This window comes from Macrobrachium nipponense, chromosome 16 (assembly GCF_015104395.2).
Source record: "Macrobrachium nipponense isolate FS-2020 chromosome 16, ASM1510439v2, whole genome shotgun sequence".
NCBI classification, from domain to species: domain Eukaryota; kingdom Metazoa; phylum Arthropoda; class Malacostraca; order Decapoda; family Palaemonidae; genus Macrobrachium; species Macrobrachium nipponense.
The window spans coordinates 7,678,626-7,699,705 of record NC_087209.1 but is presented as its reverse complement, the minus strand read 5'-3'; the positions used below and the strand labels follow the sequence as shown (position 1 = coordinate 7,699,705).

General features: G+C 35.0%; 1 protein-coding gene across 7 annotated transcripts in view; it reads right to left on the bottom strand.

Moving 5' to 3' along the window:
- Positions 1–20,612, bottom strand: part of LOC135195564 (hyccin-like) — a 56,314-nt gene extending 35,702 nt beyond the window's left edge. Inside the window, exons 1-10 of one of the 7 annotated variants that reach the window (XR_010310164.1) lie at positions 20,472–20,610; positions 16,553–16,715; positions 15,616–15,760; positions 14,860–14,985; positions 13,645–13,862; positions 13,271–13,423; positions 7,905–7,982; positions 5,437–5,532; positions 3,885–4,015; positions 3,215–3,331 (exon numbers count right to left, since the gene is read on the bottom strand). Coding sequence is in view for 1 of the 7 variants with exons in the window: in XM_064221843.1 (XP_064077913.1) it covers positions 3,215–3,331; positions 3,885–4,015; positions 5,437–5,532; positions 7,905–7,982; positions 13,271–13,423; positions 13,645–13,862; positions 14,860–14,985; positions 15,616–15,760; positions 16,553–16,695 (1,207 nt within the window). In the remaining 6 variants the exon portion in view is untranslated. The other 6 variants (XR_010310165.1, XM_064221843.1, XR_010310166.1 and 3 more) reach the window with 6 other exon arrangements.
- Between the last annotated feature and the right edge of the window lie 468 nt (positions 20,613–21,080).

Here is a 21,080-nt window from a genome sequence, read left to right as displayed (position 1 = left end):
ATACATATATATATATATATATATATATATATATATATATATATATATATATATATATATATATATATATACATATACACATTCATATATATATACACATACTACATACACATATATATATATATTTATTTATTTATTTATTATTATTATTATTATTATTATTATTTTTTTTTTTTTTTTTTTTTTTTTTTTTTTTATGAAAAAATTCTCGCAAAGTGAAGATGTTCAGCCATGTATGCTAGAATTCCCCTCAACCCGAGGCTAAGGCCGTGATTGTAGGGTAGAAATACGGTTAGTTCGTCAATCATGCAGGAGAGAGAGAGACGTAACCTACTGCGCATGGCAGACAATCAGATGGAACTGAGCAGTGAGCACTGGCATTACGCATTAGTGACAGCAGACTCGGAGAACGTTCGTCGTTCTTGCACTGCTCTGCCTGAGTTGCCACCTACACCATTCTACGAATGAATAGGTTTACTATCATTATAGAGCAGAAACCAAAATCCATCAAAACTGGTATGTTTAAGCGAAACTGAATTTGATAAATATAAAAGGCTAACTTGGTATTGTCATAACAATACCTTAAATGTTTAAAAATAGGGAAACGGCAACCCCTGAATAGTTGCAGGGAGAACCGATTAAATGTAATAAGAATAATCGTACTCTCGGTTGTCCTCCGTAGGAGTAACTATGGTATGAGTATATAACTTCGAACCATACAACCGTTGAAGTAAATATGACGTAAGGGCAAAAATTAATATTACTATGATACAACATTCGCTTGTTCACCTTTACCCAGCAGATATATATATACATATATCTGACTGGTAAGTTTTATGAACAAACGTAGAGTATTTTAGACACTTGGACAGCTACCTCCCTACTACATTCTGCCTCACCGAGGTAGGGAGAGCCATCACGCGGTAGTGTTTTGTCAATGAGAAATTATACGCTTACGCGATAGAATGAACACTCATGGCATTATCACTATACTTCACTACACTGCTATAACTTTCCAATGCAAACATGATTCCAGGCTACGCAAAGATTTAAGAATCACAGATAGGGTATTACCCTCCAAAGACACTATTGTAGGGCCCGAAGGCATCACAGGTCTTTGGAGGGATAAATTCTACTGGACGGGTAACTTGTGTTACACGCCTGGAGGAAGACCTCCTTACACTATCACGTTCTAGTTTACGTACCTATGATTCATAAGCCTTCCACGCAGAATCAGACATATTTTCACACTCGTTGCAGCGCTCATCAAACATACAAACATGTTTCCTACAATTCGCGCACACTGTATGAGGGTCTACCGAAGTTTTCTGTAGCCTGAACCTTTGCATTCTTCCACACAACATACTCTGGCCTAGTCGACTAGATCCAGACATCGTAAGTTTAAGGAAAAATCAAGCCAAAATAAAAAACAATCCACAATTAGCGTATGCTAACCACCGATCCTAATCAAATAACCAAAAATCAATCGGGATACTCAAGTGACCAAAAGAGTTCCAAAATCCAATGACGGAGGTGCAGAAAACACTTGTTGTCTGCACCGGCGACAGAAAATATCTGACAGAAAATGGGAATGGTTCCTTACGCCCGCCACCTCCCAGCGGCGGGAATGGGTACTACCACTGGCCGACCACTGCGTGTGCCGGGAGTTTTGAAATTCTGTCGGACTTCGGAGAATACACAGCTATATATATCTGGCAGGTAAGATTCATGAACAAATTAAAATTTTATACAAGCAAATAAATATATAAATAAAAAACACAATATATATATATATATATATATATGATATATATATATATATATATATATATATATATATATATATATATATATATATATGTATGTATGTATATATGTATGTGTATATATATATATATATATATATATATATATATATATATATATATATATATATATATATAATATATATATATATATATATATATCTATATATATATATATAATATATATATATATATATATATATATATAATAGTTTTCTTAAAAAACCATTATTTATATGAGCACATGATTGATAATCATTATGAGCACAATATTTGGATTTTTTATTAGTTTAGTATATAAATATTGTATATATACTGTACATATTATATAATATATACATATGTATACAATCATAGGTGTATATATATATATATATATATATATATATATATATATATATAATATATATATTACAAAATACCTGATTTCCAGTTTCAGCATTTCGAATTTTACAGTGATTTTTATTATAAAAAGGAAAATAAAAACTGACTGGCATTATTTTACAATTATTCAGATACCTATGCAGAAGGGTTATCAGTGTAATCTCACACATCTTCCCAGGATATAAAATAATATTATGCCTTATCATTCTTAGTCATCTACATCACCTGTCTTGTATATAATGAAACAATTACTATCTCCCTCACCAGATCCTTTGGAACGTCACTCTCCTAGACATAATGTACTCTACAAACCTTGGTTAGCTATTCAATAACAACATTCACCAAATATATTGCAGTTGCTTACCACTGAACATAAATTCATTCAGTCTGGGAACCTGTCCATTCTTATACCTATTAACTTTCCTCCTCACATCATTCAAGCCTACAAGTTCCTCAGATGTCCACAAAATCTTTCCACTCTTTTGTCATTAAGATCCCACTCCATTATTCTCCGTTTCCAACTCATCAAATGAATCATTCAATCGATACAGAACTTTAGTCCCTTTGGACAACACTTCTACTTATCAATATTTTACTCTAAGTACTATTTTCTCATGAGCCTTTCCATTTGTATTATATTCCATCCATTGCAACTACTTCTTCGCCATTATAATGACTGCTTATGTTTATGTCTGCATTTATGTAACTTCCCTTCTTTTTCTCTTACTCTTTCATATTAACTAATATGTTCATTCTCTAGTGTACTTGAATAAACTCTTCTCCTCTGTTATACAATTCCACAGTAATTAATCTACCTTAACTAATATTAGAAACTCATAAATTTCCATGGCTTTTACCTACTGATAATACATTCACATGGTTTGTATTGACAGACACTGCAAATAAATTTATTTACAGAGTACAAATATTTATGCTACATTTGTACATATCGTACAGAGCAAAAAAAACTACCCTAATATTTTATAATAAATTACACAATTAAATCAGAACAGTGAATCACCTACCTGGTAGTTTCTTGGTCCTGAAGGAAGCATTTGTAATGATAGTTTTTGATAAGGGTGCTGAAGTTGTGGATGGAGTGAGGGCAACACTGATACCCATGGGCCCGTCACTTGGCTGACCTGTTGGTTGGAATGAGGAAGAAAATATTTCCATTACCTTAATATGCCATTACAACTCACATTATTCTGATAGTTTAGGACCTTGACCTATGAAAAGAAAGTAAAATCCACCTAACATATACTTTTTCGTTCTAATACTAAATGAGAGATAAAAAAGAAAATGTCAGGTAAAATATTACGGCATTTCATTATAACGACTGCCCACAGGACAAAATATAAACTTTTATTTTACTTTTTTATCAAATATATTATTAAACAGTTATTGAGACTACTTAAATGGACAAAACTGTGGAGTGAAGGCAATGCACAAAGTCCCACTGAACTTTTAAAACCTTACTTTGCTACATTGCCTTTCAAAATCATTTTAAGTAGACATGAAAAACAGTCAAAACAACAGGAAATAAATTCAACTATATGATCAAAAAGTGTGGGGCAGCAACATTTACATAAAACCAGACTTATCATGACAGCCATGGAACAGAAGCACACATGCAATAAGTGACAAAGTTGACTAAACTAAAATTCACTCTTGAAAACTACCGCATCGACTTACCACTAGGATTGACCTTAAGCGAGTTCTTTATTGCATTTGTCATTAACAAAACGTCACCAAAGAGTTCGTACTGCGCCCGCATGTGGATGTCTTCTAAGGACTGAATTCCCAGACTAGCAAACTCATTGAACCTGAAAGTATTCGGGTCTCAGGAAAGTAAGCAAAAGACAGAATGCCAAGACCCAAAGCATTTCATCTTTTATCTTCAACACCTACTTAAGTATACGTATCTAGGTCTTGTATCACTTTCATATTCACAGAAAAATATATTTATTTATAAATATATAAACTGGGAAATAAGAAACGATGCAGACGCAAGTCATAAAGGAAATGTATACCCAACATGTACCCCACCTGTATAAGCAGTAACCTGAGTATTGTATGAAATAAAGTTAATTAATGTGAAAATAATATATTTGCAATGATAAAAGTACATTCATTTAAGTTTAAAGGACCAGGGAATCATAACATACATTATCAAAATGAATGACTAAATACTTTTTATATGAAAAGAATTTAAACATAATGTAGAAATGCATGACTGACTGAAAAGAGGCGTTCCATGCAATATCTAACCACTCATATGCTCATCTTTGAACACTTGAGATGATACGTTAGCAGACACACTCAAGTGAAGTCTTCCGAACCACACATGAAACTGAGAAACAATTTCAACAACATTTTCAAGGCTCAAAGATGTCACTGAGATCTACATTGCTACAAATTTTATGATTTACATCCCCAGTTGTCCACTGTAGGTACAAGTGCTGCTACGCTACCCTGTGGTGAAAAAAAAATGGAAAAGTTAAAACAAGAAGCTCCCAAGTGCCAGCATCCTGGCAGCTGCGACAGAGTTACAACAGAACGGGTAGTTAATTTTAGTTTGGTGTTACGGGACCTTAAGCCTTCCTATTTCAATTCTTTCCTTCCACTTGGCAGGAACTTGGGAGGCCTGGGTTAAATGCCCGACAGCATTAGCGTTAAACTACAGTAATGCATTAATGGGGGGGGGAGGGGGGCTGTCGAAATACATTTTGTCTTCATTGGGAGGGAGAGAGGAAATTTTTAGTTTAATTTACATATGCAGTGTATATACAGTACAGTATTTATATTATATCTAGAGGGTAGATTTTATATGATGACTTATCTAAATGAATGTATCTTTACTTGAAACACAGACGTGAATTGGCTAGAGTAATAATACCTTACACATCAAACAGGAGAGAGAGAAAGCTACTTGGTGAACTGAACAAGACTCGTTACAAACAAATATAATAAGACTCACTGAAGATAAGGAGAGGCCATCAGTTTACTGGGGATGGGAAGCCAGAAGATTACAAAGAGGAATTTATTCTAACTGCTTAATGGAAGAGGCTAAGGGTAAGACATGTTCATGACAATGTTGTGGGAAAGTTTCTGGGTATCACGTAGGAGTGGCTTCGTGTATATCGAGGTAATATTCCACCACCCCTCATGCATCCTTGCAGCTTAAGGTAACCGAAGGAGTGAGCCCATTGCAAGCACCAATGAAGCTGGTCTGTAACAACACTACCTGCGTAGTTTGACATGCGGACTATGGTAACACTGTCCGGCACAATTCGGCATCATAGCAGGGCACTGGGTCCCCCCTCCTTTGGTGGCATTGTGACTGTAAATGGATCAACAGTGGCAATATGTCAAATTAACATCTGCATTCAGGCAGGCAAATCATTGGAGTTTATGCCGTCAACATCCAAAAATCACCAAAACACATGGCTACTCATCATGAAAACAGTTAAGGGTTCCACCCTGCCTGGAAAAGTTCATTAATTTGGGGTTCACAGGTTCAAACTTACCATCATCCTTGAAAAAATGTAACTGCAATGAAAATACTACTGTCATGCCACAAGTTAGTCATGAAAAATAATTATATATGTATGTATGTATATATATGATACCCTCAGCTCATGGCAGGAGTAACCTTCTCCACTACTTTTGTCTGTGTACGTATACTGAAAAAAAATTAGGTGTCGCCAACCGAACTGAAGAAAATTGTTCATACTTCGATAGGTATGAAGCTGCCCATGAATTGGCTATGGGAACAAGTACAAAGATGGAGTTTTAAGAACTAATGAAATGAAAATGCAAAACAATAGTACAATAAACAAATATGAAATGAAGTGTTATGAGAAGACATTAGTGAATACTCATTATACAGTACGATAAAATAGCGAAGCTGAAAAGATGAATAGCGAATAACCTTGATAAATAATGAGAAACGGACAAGTTGGAGAGTTTACCATAGTCTGTACTCATAAAGTCTTCAAAGTAAAATAAGGAAATGAATCATGATGTACAAGATTAAGCTAACAAAGAAGATTAAGCTACACAAATTGCATTTAACGTTGAGTTTTGCTGAAGAACTAAGATCTAAATGTCTGACTATTTGTATTGTCCTCTATGGAACAGATATGAGAATTAAGCACTGGGTAATATCAAAAAGAGTCAAAGGTGATCGGAAATTTAAGGTGACAGATTGGCACAGATATGTATAAAGAAATATAAAGACAGTACCAGAAAGGACTGAAAAAAGGTAAGTGAAAAGTTATCAAAATAGATAAAGTATGATATTAATTAAAATAATAACAAAAAGAAAGTCTGTAGAATGGAATAAATGAAAAGTTAAATTCACAGTTGTATGAAATAAAGGTAATGGATACCAAAGATCTCCCTAAGGTTAGGCAGAACACTTGGCGATGATAATCACATGTCGAATTTCATCCCATAAAATAAATTCTGAAGACGATTTTCAAACATATTACCATAATTAAAACCTCAATAGTACTATTACAAACAAACATATTTTAGGTTAAATAATGACAAAACCAGCTGGAATACAGGCAACCTATCACCTGTACTCCAAGTAAAGTACTACAAGGTGCTCTTATACATAATACTGTATCAATTACAATTGTCTTCAAACTAGTACAGACACTAAGCTACAAACTTAGGTCTACTGGGGTCTTTCTCCAATACAGGATTTCCTTATGTTAAAACATACCTACTGTACAGTAATGCAATTCCTGCAAAAAAAATATTGCTGTTCCTAAAACTTACTCCAAAAATGGATAAAGCATTCTTGACAATTCCTCATTAACGAGATCTTTTTTTCTGAGACTTTTGCAAGAGATAACATTTCCAAATACTTATCTTTGCTAGCTTTCACATTTTGGCATATTAAAATGATGATATTCAATTATTATTATTAATAGGGCTTAGTTTTTCCAGACCTCTGAGTCTCAATGATATTCAATAACAGTCTTGAAATGTTCGTAACAAATCTAAGGGAATGGAATTAAACTTACAGGACAAATTCTTAAAACTCTGGATGAAATCACAGTACGTACTCTGGTCTTAGAATATTAGGGTAAAGCTGAATCATAAAACAGACCTTAAAACTATTGTTTTAGAAAGATGTTACTACATTTTAAAGTTTATCAGTGAATATTTCAGTTATAGTATAGAAACAGCTCTAAACCCAAAAATATAACTCAAATTTGGACGCGAATAATGTCCAATAATCCTGGAAAAAATTAAATTATGATCCTGGAAAGAATAGGTCGACTGAAATTCCATCAGCAACCATTAATTAAAATTTTTCTTTTCATTTCCTCAAATTCCATTTTCTTATTTTTCTTCTGTTTGTTGGCTATTTCTTTATAATGCATACCATTTCTTTTTCATCTCTGTCACAATCTACAATTACAGGAAATTCATTTTCAAAAATGAAAAATATTAAAACTACTACACCACACTACATCCCCTGGGAACTCAAACAATTATGTCAGGTCTGAGTTGTAGTACAAACTCAGCAAATAAACAAGCTTACTCCTGAATTACTTTTCAGTTTATAAGACACTGATGCAGCATTGCAAAGGCCTAAAACAGTACAGAACTTTCTACAAATGACAATGAAACAACAAACCTCAAATACAATTGTGAGGATAACAAAATTAAAAAAATTCATTGTAGCAGACGCACCTTGAGTAATGGAAGTGTGCAAGAGGCATGCTTACAGACATAAGCAGTGGCAGGTCATGCAGACTTCGTTCAGCTGGTCTGTAATGACAGCGAGTACCAAAATTATTGGAATTTTATTCTCAGCGGCACAGGAGAGTATCTATGCGCCCTGGACTCTCTGTGATTGCAACAAAATAAAAAAACAGAAGTAAAAACAAGGTATAAAAGGTAGGCAATTTAACCATGCACATGCCAAACACTTTAAAAATTTTAAACAAACAAATAAACACATTCTAATGGCATCAAGTACAATTTGATTTTCCTTCAGAAAATGTCTCGTATGAAGGTGAGAAAACATTGCAGAACTAAAGTGATCTCTTAGAACAGTCTCGGAAAGATCAACAGCATACTTGTTTGTCAGTTGTTATCCAAGCAATGAGTCAAGAAGACCTCAAAGAGTAAGAGTAACATAAAACACTAATTCCTCTCATGTAGAACCCTCGAAATAAAATTCTACGGCTATAAGGTAAAGTGATAGGCTACAACATGACATTTAAATTTTGTAATTCATAGCAAAAGCTGAATTTTCATTTTAATCCCATCTAATTTATAGTAATGCACACTGAAGTCAATTCATAAACATATTCATTCATCAAAGTAGTGAAATTCTGACTGGAACTTTACTTTAAACAATGAATTCCTGTTTTAAGTTTTATCAAAAGGCTGTTCTGCAAGTTAACCTTTCAGTAAAAATAAAATAAAATAAAATAAAATGAAATAAAAATAAAAATAAAAATTACAGCGCATGCAATGCCACTCAGTAAAAAAACCATAATTCCAGAAGTGCAGGAAAAAATGTATAAAACATGAATGCTGGAAAAATGTTCTACAAAAGGTAATACATATACCTTTACATTTACTTACATTTTGTATATTTGAATTTTCTTTTATTTCAAATTCTGCGCTTACAACACAAGGACTGCGTAAGCGAATAACAGCTTTGACTATTCAAAGGCTTCTACACCACAACAGACATTATTTCAAAATAATAGAACCAGAATTTTAGATACAAAAAGTAAACATATCAACTCCCTTGAAAGAGCAACCTACTGTATACGTAATTCCACAACAAACTGAAGTACCCAACAGTACTGCTTTCAGAATTTCAACTCAGCAGTCTGGTTGAACTATACGTACCTAATAATACCAATATCCAATATAAAAAAGGTACAGTTATGAACATGTTGCTTTTTTTCAACTTAAACTTTATCTCTCTCAAAGCCATGACCCAACAGAACTGGTGGGATGGTCAGCTAAATCAATAACCAGGTGACCTACGTAACAAAATAACTCGTAATAAGATAACCATTTTGAAATGTTCTCTTCCATTTTATCAGAGCCCCATCAGTCATATTGCACCTACATTTTCAGTCTTAAATGTCCCCAGACACTAATGTCTTTTGTACTCCAGCAGTGAAAGACTAATCGTTCATGTAGAGGCAATCTGAGCACATCATTAGGAACAAACCACTGTACCTTCCTCTCAGTGTATGTTTCTAAAGTGTTGTCAACAACAGCTCTAGCAGCAACTCCAGTGCTATCACTCAACAATCTCAAAGTTTTCAATAGTCAACATCTACAGATTATTTTCTTGTCTTCACATAACTAATTATAATTTTTGTCCACCTTTACTTTGATCTTTCGGAACTGAAGTGCAACCTTTGTTATCGATAAGTTTTGTTACATTCAGCTTCTTGTGAGTACCTCCAGCTTAATTTTGCAGGTTCTGGGAATTCTTATCAACTTGCACTTATGGATAAATCAGTTATTCCAAATTCTTCTGTATGAATTGTCTGCCTTAATCATTTTGTATTTGGTCATTTTTAATGGAAAGTTTCTTAGATGACACTCATCTTTTGAAGAGGATACGTATAAATAACAAGCAATAAGGAAAACAGTATCAATTGGTTATTCAAAAAAGAAAACATTACTGAAGTTGATGAATTTTACCAAGATGTAAGAAGAATTCTAAGATTGATGGCTTACAAAAGCTGATGCTTTCTTAGCACAAGTTCAGTACTGGTGTTTATTCTTTTTGCATTTATTTTGTGCATTCTGCTTTTTAGATCCTTTGCCATTCATCTCATTATGTAGAGGTGGTCTCTCCCCTTTGAAATATTTAATGCACTTTTTCTGTCCATCTCTTTATTATCTATTCCTGATTTTCTTTCCAACATTTTACCAGCTAAATACAAATACAACCATTTTAATCTCTGTCCTTAGCACTGCGATTTACCTCTGCAAAATCATTAAGGTATTTTTAATTTAACTAAATTTCTAATCTTCCTATGTTCTCCTCTAACAATATCAGAATTACATTACATATATCAGTACATATATTTGTGACTACATATTACAAGAATTTACAGTAGTTCACATTCTAACCTTTAATTGGTTTTACCAAAACCCCATCACTCTTACACAGCCAACATCCGTGATCCCTTAAAGTTAAAAACGAAAGACCTTCGTTTAAAAGAAACAGAGCAAAGGACACTACACATGAGCCATCGGGATCCACAGGTACAACTGGGTAGCTGCCTCAATTTGTGTGTTCATGCAGTGTTAAGAACTGAGAAGAAATTTACCCCACTGTTTTCATAAGGACTTAAAGCTCTTCATCCTTTTTTTCAATGGTCTTCATCTCATTTCATCTTCTTTGTACTTTTAGTAATGGGTGATAATTTATTGGATTCCACACCTTATCAGCTACTGTAATGGTTATCAATGGTTTCACTCCAGAGTTGCCAGCATCTCATTTTTCGAGTACAGTATTTTTCAAAGTAATTACCCTACGTATTCTTTCAGAAATACACTCTATTTACATTGGTTAGTGTTAGTTTCAGTGTTTTCTAACATCTTTCTTTGTTTCATTTCATTGTTAGGTTTAGTATTTTACATTAGGTAAAAGGAAGGGGTTAGCTAGTTAATGGTTCTTAAGTTAGTACCTGTTTGCCTTAGCTAACTTTAGACTTTGTATATCATCGTTTAGGATTAGTTTGTATTGTGTACTTAGGGTAAGTCTGCTTTCCTTACCTTTTTTGTACTGTCTATTGTATTTGTTTCGGGGCTTTTACAAACTAAGTAACTTTTAAGCTGGTTGGAATATGAGCTGGTGGCAATCCTATACTTAGTGTACGACACCCAAAACATTTATTTTTTCCACATTTGTTTTTCTTATTTTTGGTGAAAACGAAGACTTTCATGAGATGCATGTGCCGCAAGTAGAGAGGAGGCTGTATATGAAAAGAATGATTCATGAATATAACCTATATCCAGCTATAAGCAGAACGCACAAAAGTAAAGTAGTACTTGCCTTTATCTTATAATTTCTGAATGACTATAAGTTAGGCTTCATCCCCCCCTTAAAGGTTCAGAGAACCTTAATGTATTAGATGTTAGTTTATCGTGTACAAAAATTGCATGAAAAATAATACAATATATTTTACAAGAATACAGTAGGAGAAAATAATTAATTACCATAAATATAACACTTCTGAAAGATAAGTGTCTACAGTGTCAGACCAACGTAATTAAGCGTCTCACTTTGGCATTCATTACTACCAGATGCATGTCATAAATATGCAAAATAACTGGTATGTACTTAATTTCTTACTATTGTTTTAGGAAAAATAAAACCTTACATAGTTTATCATACACCCATCAATCACATACAGCCCTCATTCACAGTCTGAGTGTCCCCAGAGGAGTATATATTCTTGCGTCTTTAGACAGTAGAAAAAGGAGCTATAGTAGATTCACATCAACCGTGCATTTGATATCTAGGCCAGTCCCTTACAACGCTCCTGATTGGCTGTTGATAAGCCAATGACAGGGCTGGAAACTCTCAGTCTCTCTCGAGAGTTCACATAGGCAGGATGTGGAAAACTCTCACTCTCTCGAGAGTTCACATAGGCAGCCCTGTGATTGGCTTATCAACAGCCAATCAGGAGCGACGTAAGAGACTGGCCTAGACGTCAAATGCACAGTTGATGTGAATCTACTATAGGAGCAACTGTTCATACATGCACTTTTGGCCTGCCAGTATGTAGGTTCTATCTGCTTTGTTGCTCGTCTTTATGTGGCGTTATTGACACAGTTAGGAAACATCTACTCCATTTAATTTCAGTTAAAATTACCCTTTTCACTTTATTATTATACAGACAATAATTCCTTTTTTCCTCATTCTCTCATGAAGAGTATAATAAAAATTGTTATCACCTCCAGGTTGTGTCTAGACAACTTCCTGAAGGTATCCTGCTTAATATTTTGCACTGTGTATCTGAATTTTGTGCTTTTCCTAGTTTTGGTGTATAATTCAGTGTTTCCTTCTATTTCATTGCTTTTTTATATATAATTAGATGCATTAATAGTTTTTTTGTTATGCTAACTACAGAACAAGTTAAACAGCAGTTCTCTCTACACAGTGAATTACAACATTATCTCGTCTTTTAAGGGCGCAGTACTGGTGTTGGCATATGCCTTGCCTTGTTATCGATAACTGATATCTATAGTTTTCTTGTCTTTCAGCTGTATAAATGTACTCCAATTAAACTGTATAGTATTTGAAATTTTGCTTAAATTGTATATTTATATGCAAAGTACTGATGTATGCTTCTTGTATAGTGCCTGGCATTTATGCAATCTCAGCTACTCCTGCCATAGAGCCAATGTCTGCTAATTCCTTTGCTGCTGCTATTCTCACTGTGCTGACCACTGTTGGTGGGCTGTCTCAGCCATAAGAATATATGTCTGAAACATTTGGACTGCAAAGGGGTCAGTGTGACAGATAGGTGTGTGATGAAACAAATCTACTTAAGAACATACACGCCTGGGGACATTCGGACCACAAATGAGGGCTCTTTTTGACTGATGGGTTTTTGATAAATCTACTTAGCTTTTGTCTACACCAATCATCCCTTCTTCCACAGTAGTGATGCTTGACATAGGAAGTAAATTCCACAACCTATTATTATGTTATACGTTACATGACCCTGCACAGAATACCATCCTAACCTGCCTAACTGTACGACAACTTGTGAGGACAAATTCTGTGGGGTTGATGAGGTTATAAAATTAACTTGTACCACTGAAAAACATCGAGCTGTTTTGAAGTATCTAGCTGGAGATGGAATACATTAACAACTAGTAAAATAAGACTGAGAAGCAGAACAAGAAAACTGAAGCAAAAAATGTGAAAACTCAGCAAAAAGTGCACTGCAATCAGAAGGGCAAAAATATGCATCAAGTATTCAATCAGAAATGCAAAAAACAGCAGCAAAAGTAATGAAACACCGGGGTCCAGAAAACATGTTTGAAAAGTAACTTACATGGCAAAATATACAGCATGTAACAATTCTGCTAATAACTCTGAAGTAACAGGGATTCTGGGGGTGGGCCTGGGATAGATTCCGAAATTGCTCTCACTACCATACGATGATCTATGATGATGACCAGGTCGGTTGAATCCTTGGCTCACAATTCTGAAGAACCCAGTCACATTTAATGATAAAATCTTAAAATATTAATTATAAGTTTTTTCAAACTACTACTTACACAGGTGAGTTTGATTCTACAATAAACAAAAATATAAAAAACAAAAATGAGAGACATAAACACTGAAGAGATCATCAGCGATGAATATTATTCAATGGCCGACTCCAATCACATCACACAGCATTTTGTGACCACATTTTGAACTCACTTTGAGGCAGCTTTGCAGAGGTGCATTAATGCAATTTTTGGTAATGTCGCAAGTCTTGCATTAAATGCTACCATAATGGCAGTGGCTAAGTGATGTCTCGTTGCAGCCGTAACAGTGGTCATCTGTGTTGGAGGTCCCCATCGGACTGTTTCGGCATCTCCCGCTTCCAGTCTTTGAAGAGAATCTACAGTAAACGAAGCAGGGGCGAGGCTGGCGGGCTGAAAACAAAATGCATACGCAAACAAGTTCGTTAAGGATGTATATACAGGCAGTCCCCGGGTTACGACGGGTTTGGCTTACGACGTTCCGAGGTTAAGACGCTTTTCAATTATATTCATCAGAAATTATTTCCAGGGTTACAACGCCTACAATGCTCATCTGGCAGAAGAAATATGACACCAAAAATGCAAAATAATCAATATTTGAATGCTTTTTTTTTATGAAAAATGCAATAAGAATGCAGTTTACATAGTTTTAAATGCACCCAAAGCATTAAAAGTAAGGTTTTCTTAGGATTTTTTATGATGTTCCGGCTTACGACAATTTTCGGGTTACAACGCGTCTCAAGAACGGAACCCCTGTCGTAACCCGGGGACTGCCTGTATTATCAGTTTGTTTCACCGGATCATTACGATTCTTAAAATTAACAAGTATTTTCAAGTCAGTCAATAATGCAAAGTTAACTTTATTCGCTATTTCAGAAGAAGTACGCCGTGCTCTTCTAAATAACATATAATTCAAGTCTTAAAGAATACTGCAAAAGTCTAAAACACATTTATACACTTCTATTACATCACTCTGAAAGTGCACTACTGAATCAATATAACTAAGGCGATCACTATATCAATTTACATCGCCAATATGAAGTAAGTGTGCCTAGCTGTCAAACCTCTTAATTCCAGAGGTCCTGTGTTTGCCACAATGTTGGACTGTGGAACAGTCTCCTTAAAGATGTCATGTATTTGGGGCTTCAAAACTTTAACCAAAGATGCAACGCACTACAACTCTAATGTTATTCACCTTTCATTTGAATACATTTTTATCTATTTATTAATTTATTTTTCTTCTTAAGTAACATCTCTTCTTACTCCTCTGAGCACCATATTCTTTGGAAGCTTGAATTTCAAGTCAATGGCCCCTGTGGCGTGTTCCATATGAATAGGGTTCATCTTCTGAATAGAATAGTAACTATAATAATAAAGATAAAAAACACACCTCATGAAAAACGGACTGCCGTGCGAGGGTTGGAAGGCGAAATGGTGATATTCTTGGCTGTCCTTGTTCATCCAATACTTCCATGTTATACAAGGCTAAAAGAGCAACTTCAACACTCCCTACCCCCTGTGGATGAAATAAAAAGGAATCATCAGCCAAAAATCACAGGCAGATGCCTAAATAGATGAATTTTCATTTTGGTATGGAGGTTGATAGTTGGAGATACAATGTTCAATTGACAATAGGACTATATGCACAACATTCACTTGAAAATAGGACTAACATTTTTTTTTAATCTGAAAAAATAGAGAGTAAAAGGGGACTGTAACTCAGGGAAAGGCTCAAGCAGACAATTCCACTCATCAGAGGCTTCAGTACAAGAGACTACAAAAAAATGACAGCAAACCAAGTGATTGAGAAACTTCCAATTCTTTGACAATGATATTCAAAACGACTCAATGCTGTTAAAGTTAGTGATATACATATGTGTAACACCTCAGCTTAATGGACCTCAGCTCAAGGGACTTCGGTACTTATCAGATAGCACACTGTGACTATTTTACCCTATGCTTCTAATTTAGGTACAGTAATGCGTATATCTTTAAATGAATCTCGTAAATTGAATGTTAACAGTAAAGTACAGGGTAGCTTCTGATAAGTTGAGGTGCTACTTAGGATACTATTGGAGATTGTACTAATTGGATTTGCTTTGCTCTTTTAAGGTGCATACTATAAAATTAATGAGAAAGACCTTACCTTTTTATCCCCTAAGCTGATTGAAGACAAATAAATATAAAGAAGACTTGGAGCAAATAGAAGAACAAATTCCCGCAGCTGTTCATCCTGACTTCGTGCAAGGGTAAACAGCTGTTTCACTACACTCTCAAACAGATCTGGACACCTGTAATTAAGAACCAGTTATCAGCAAGTTGACATTCACTAACAATTACCTTCAATAGTGACATGGTTATTCAAAAGGGTATTTAGTATTTGAACAAACTAAACAATGATTGTCTATGCATTGAATTGAACTGAACTGAATATAGAATTTAGGCCAAAGGCCAAGCACTGGGACCTGAGGTCATTCAGCGCTGAAATGGAAATTGACAGTAAAAGGTTTGAAAGGTGTAACAGGAGGAAAACCTCAAAGCAGTTGCACTATGAATCAAGTGTTAGGAGAAGGTGGAAAGTAAGATGATGAAAGAGAATATGAAAGGAGGTACAGTAAAAGGAATGAAAGTGGTTGCAGCTAAGGGCCAAAGGTACACTGCAAAGAACCTTTAGTAAGGTTGATGTCAAATTATTTTTAATTATTGAACATACAGTACACACATATGTCAAGATAACACTGATATTTCCTTGTGCATTTTCCATAGTTTTACAAACTATTACATACTTTTTACGGACCATTTCTTACTAATTCTAAATAATTTGTGCTGGAGAGCAAATGTCTGCTAACTGAAGAGCTATCTGGAAGTTTAACTGCTTGTAAATACAGCTATATGCTCATTCATATGGAGGATGACTGAGAGGACAGTAATTTGGATAAATAAACAACGCCTGTTCGCGTAAAAACATTAAGACAATGGTGCAAGGTACCTTGAATTTCAAGTACACTAATATGATGCCCTCAACTTTCAACAAAAGTAAAGGAAAATAGATCAAAATAAAAATTCATCATTAACCACCTTACCTTGATCGTTCATCGCAAAGCGTGTATATTGCATGCACGAGTCTGTCGTGATCGCTCTGCAGATATTCAAAGAGCTGCTTGCTGTCATCAGCACTATCACAGTCCCCTAGCCAGTCCTCCAACACACCCACCAAACCATCCATTGTGACCAGCACGTTAAGGTCTGGAAGGGACAAGCAAGAAAAGAGAATGTTAACAATATATGCTTTTTCAAATAAGCATTCCTAAAGAATACAATACATACACATAATGGAATGGAATATCAAATTTAGGCCAAAGTCCAAGAACTTGGGTCTACAAGGTCATTTAGCACTGGAAGGGAAATTGAGACTAGTAGAGGTGTCTTAAAGGTGTAGGAGGAGGAAAGCCTTGCAGTTACACTACGAAGCAACAGTTAGGAGAGGGTGGAAAGTAAGATGGAAGAAAATTAACAGAATGGAGATAGTACAGCAAAAAGATTCAAAGGGGCTGCAGATAGGGAATGAAGGCATACTGCAAAGAACCTCAAGTAATGCCCTACTTGCATAAGATCCACTGATGGCACTGCCGCCTATGGGAATAAACATATATAAAACTACAAAAAGTAGATGCAGGTAAAACCTTTCATGAGAAGAGCACTGGACCTCAAACATAAAAAGGTCACTCTGACAACACAATGATTATGTATCAAATTTTAATATTCTTTATAGTGTAGCTATTGTTCGTCCTCAAATGAGTTACCTACATGGTCCGGGGATCTAGCTTCAATTTATATTTACACTTGATTGTACTCTTATGATCTATTATTTCTCTTCTCTTTTTCCTTTTTTTTTTTCTTTTTCAAGACTGCCTAACCAACAGATTTTGTCAAGTCATCTGACAGGTCCCTAGGCTAATTCACAAAGATTGCACTGTACAGTCATTAAGAACAATTACTACTGTAGAAGGATCCATGGACTTCCCACATTATTTAAGGCTTCTGAAATAATCCACAGACAATGAAAGGTTAATTAAAGTAGATATGAATGAATATAATAGATATTCCATAAAATCTTTTGTTATCCAGACACATTCAGTTTTACAAAGAGCATTTAAGTCTGCTTACCTTTCACTTTGTCTTAAATATTTTTGCCTGTAAATGTACAAAATTACAAGAGAACTAAACAACAGATTACAATTGGTTCTCTCCCATATCAGTTTACATTTAATGATCAGGAACTATATCCAGTGTACATATGCTATTTTAGACAAGCCAAGGATGCAGTTTTAACACTGAAAAAAGGTCTCAAGCCTAACCAGCATGTGAAACTAAAGTGACAGCATCAATGTTTGTCTAATGAGTTAGCAAAAGTTTTCATTAAGGACAATACCATTTATCTTCAGTACAAAGCATACCCAACTGAGATTACAGTATGCAATCTTCACCTCTCACGAAATGGGTACATTTATTTACATAAGAGGAAAGAGAAAGGTTGACTTGGGAGTACATTAAGCAAAAAATTGTAATACAAGTACTGGTACAATACTGTGTTATGTATTTTATAATGATGTGTATAGATAGACAACAAGTTTCCTCCTACTCTCAAAGTCATCAGTTAATACTGAAAAATCTTAAAAGACAAATACTATTGATTTAAAAATCATTTTGGATTGCAGGTCGATTTGGATTCAAATCTCTACAGATTAAAGACATCAAAGGAAGCAAGCCTGAGAGTAGCGAGGCATAAGCTCACACAGTTGCCGATTCATGGTCTGACTTGCATTTATCCAAATCCCCCCAGGGAGTTGAAGTGAGAGGACACCGATATATCTGAGTTGTCATTCTATTTGTTGGATCTTTGGTGAAGCTGAAGGTAGAGCGACTCTAGAAGGAATAGGAACTGGTAGAATGTTTAAAGCAAAGAATGTAACCAAGACTTTTAAAGCACTGTCCACCATTAGTCATAAAGAATGTAATTAGTATTGTCATTCTAAATGTCTTGTTTGTGTTGTTTTTGTCAATATTCAGTACTACTATTCTTTAAAAATTCCCTCTCACCTATTAACTATTTTAAAAATGGTTTTAAATCTCAGTATATTCTTTTTTTTTACTTTTCCATAGACAGACCTACATAAGTTTACATTTTTGGGGAGTTACTTATTTGTTTCCTTATTTGGAGATCAACATTTGCCAATACTAACACTACCACAGGTCCATCAGAAATACCCAATATAGGCATTTGTCAAAACAATTACTAATCACAGCTCTAAGTGAAAAGACATGCATTGAGTAACTCTTGACAATTTCTCATTTGTCTGACAACAATAAATATGTACATGGTTCATATCTATAACCAGTATAAACTACATAGCAAAGAACGAAGATTTGACAAAACATTAGTACAGACCTTGCATAACCTGACCTAAGGATCAGATCTACCTGATCCCTGCACTTAACCTGACCTATACAATCATAAGTCACAGAATAAAATACAATTGGCAAACTTGGGTTACTAATTTTTGTGATAGTTCTGGCACTTCATCCACAAAGGGAAGCCACTCAACCAAAATAAATCAGGTGGTAATAATTGGGAGGATTCAGAAAACATCTCTAAGGTTCCCTTGAAAAAGACAAGACTTTGTAAATGCAATAATTGTGTCACAAATTCCCTACAGGCAATGAATCTGTCTCCAAGAATTGCTGTAGCGATGTCGCACATTCACTGGATCCATGTTTTTGTAGTACCATGTATGTACACAAGTAACAACCTGACGACGACTAATTCAAGAATGACGTGAGTTATTTCTATCAAAGGAAGGGTTGTCATTCCATCTTCCAGTCAGTTGCAGGCTTCAAAATTTAACCAGCACTGTATTTCACTTATCAACCAGTCATTTAAACCAGCAATAACATCATCTGCTTTTTTCTATTTATATTTTTCCTCACTGTTTATATATTCTTATTGGAAAACTTTTATATATAATATGACATATATTAGTGTCAAATTTGTAATCTTCATTTAAGTATCATTTTGCATTGATTCCACTTTATTAACAAGCTTACTTGGTATTCGACAGACGCCCCAATAAAAGTACGAGAATTATACCCTGAGTTTGGGCACTGGCGTCTCCTCATCAGTATGTGAGAGTAGCTAGTATCTTACATCGTACGACATGAAGCTTAAATTTCACTCTACCCTTCATACACGATGGGGAGAAGCTACAAAAGATTATGCTGTAACATGTGCTTTGGATAAATTGAGAGTCTAATCAACAAAACCTTGAAAATGATTAGTAAACTAGCCTACTACAATGGAGAGGAGGAGTATGGCACCATTCCAAGTTCTTTAAAGAGATCTCATGCAAAACTTTCCATAAATGAAAAGAGCATCAAGCAGGACCCGACAAGCTTATCTTAGCGTGAGGATAGCGATCTTGAGGAGGTAGCCTAACCCTATGGTTGGCACTCTACGAAACTTAGTATATCTTTTCATAGATATTTGTTAGGGCTACGCAGCCTTTGGATCTATGTGGTTCTGTGTGAAATTAAATAAGATTATAAATCAGGCTGGATTAATTATGAAAGAGACAGCCCTAACCTAACCTTGGATGGATGACCTGCCTAGCCTACCTACAGCGAGTAGGGGAGGATAACCAGCGACGAATAACAATAATATATTTAATTTTTACGGCACCTGAGAGGAGATTGAATAAAATGATTGACTAAAATACTGCTAGACGAAATGTCGCAACCAAAATCGTGCCAATTGCGAAAGGTCTACCTAGTAACTTAAAACCAAGGATTTTTAAGACTGACCACCACAGACCTCAACCATAACAGCGACCATTCGAGGCCCCTAATTCCGCCCAGGTCCTCTCAAATCGGCCGAAAGGGGACGGCGGCGTTATCGAAATGTCGGTTCTCCCTTTCCCGGACACGTCCCGCGACTCATATACTTACCAGATAATGTGAAATTGGTGTCATTGAAAACTTCCCATGTCGTCGTCTGCCATATTGACACTTGCAACCTTGACGTCTGATTGGTCGGTTGGTGCCCTTATTTCTGTGACGCCATGGCGCGCCAGTTTTGAAGTGCAATGAGAAATCTAAAACCATAAAACTCTATTATAATTCGTCTGTAACAAAAGATACAATCATCTACTGATTTAAATGTATTTCAGATAATCAATTTTGACAGGGACGATCTTTTTGGCAGTCTGGTTATCAAAAACTGTCAGATTCCATGACTTTTATTTTTCTCGGCGTTTTTAAAATAACCAACAAACCATTTAAAATCTTTTGGGGGAAAGGATATGATCATATTATGATTCAAAGACATTTTAAGATAGCCTATTTTAGCAGGGACGCTCTTTTTTTTTTTTTAATCTGACCGTTGAAATTTTTTTTATTTCATATCCCTTAGTTTTCCTGACACTTTTGCGTAACTTTTATCATTTGAAATACTAATATATATTTCAGTTAATGTATTATCATTATAATATCAAATTACAACTTATTTTCCCGGTGTTTATCGGAAAGATCCGGATATGGGTAAAAAAAACTGGAGCA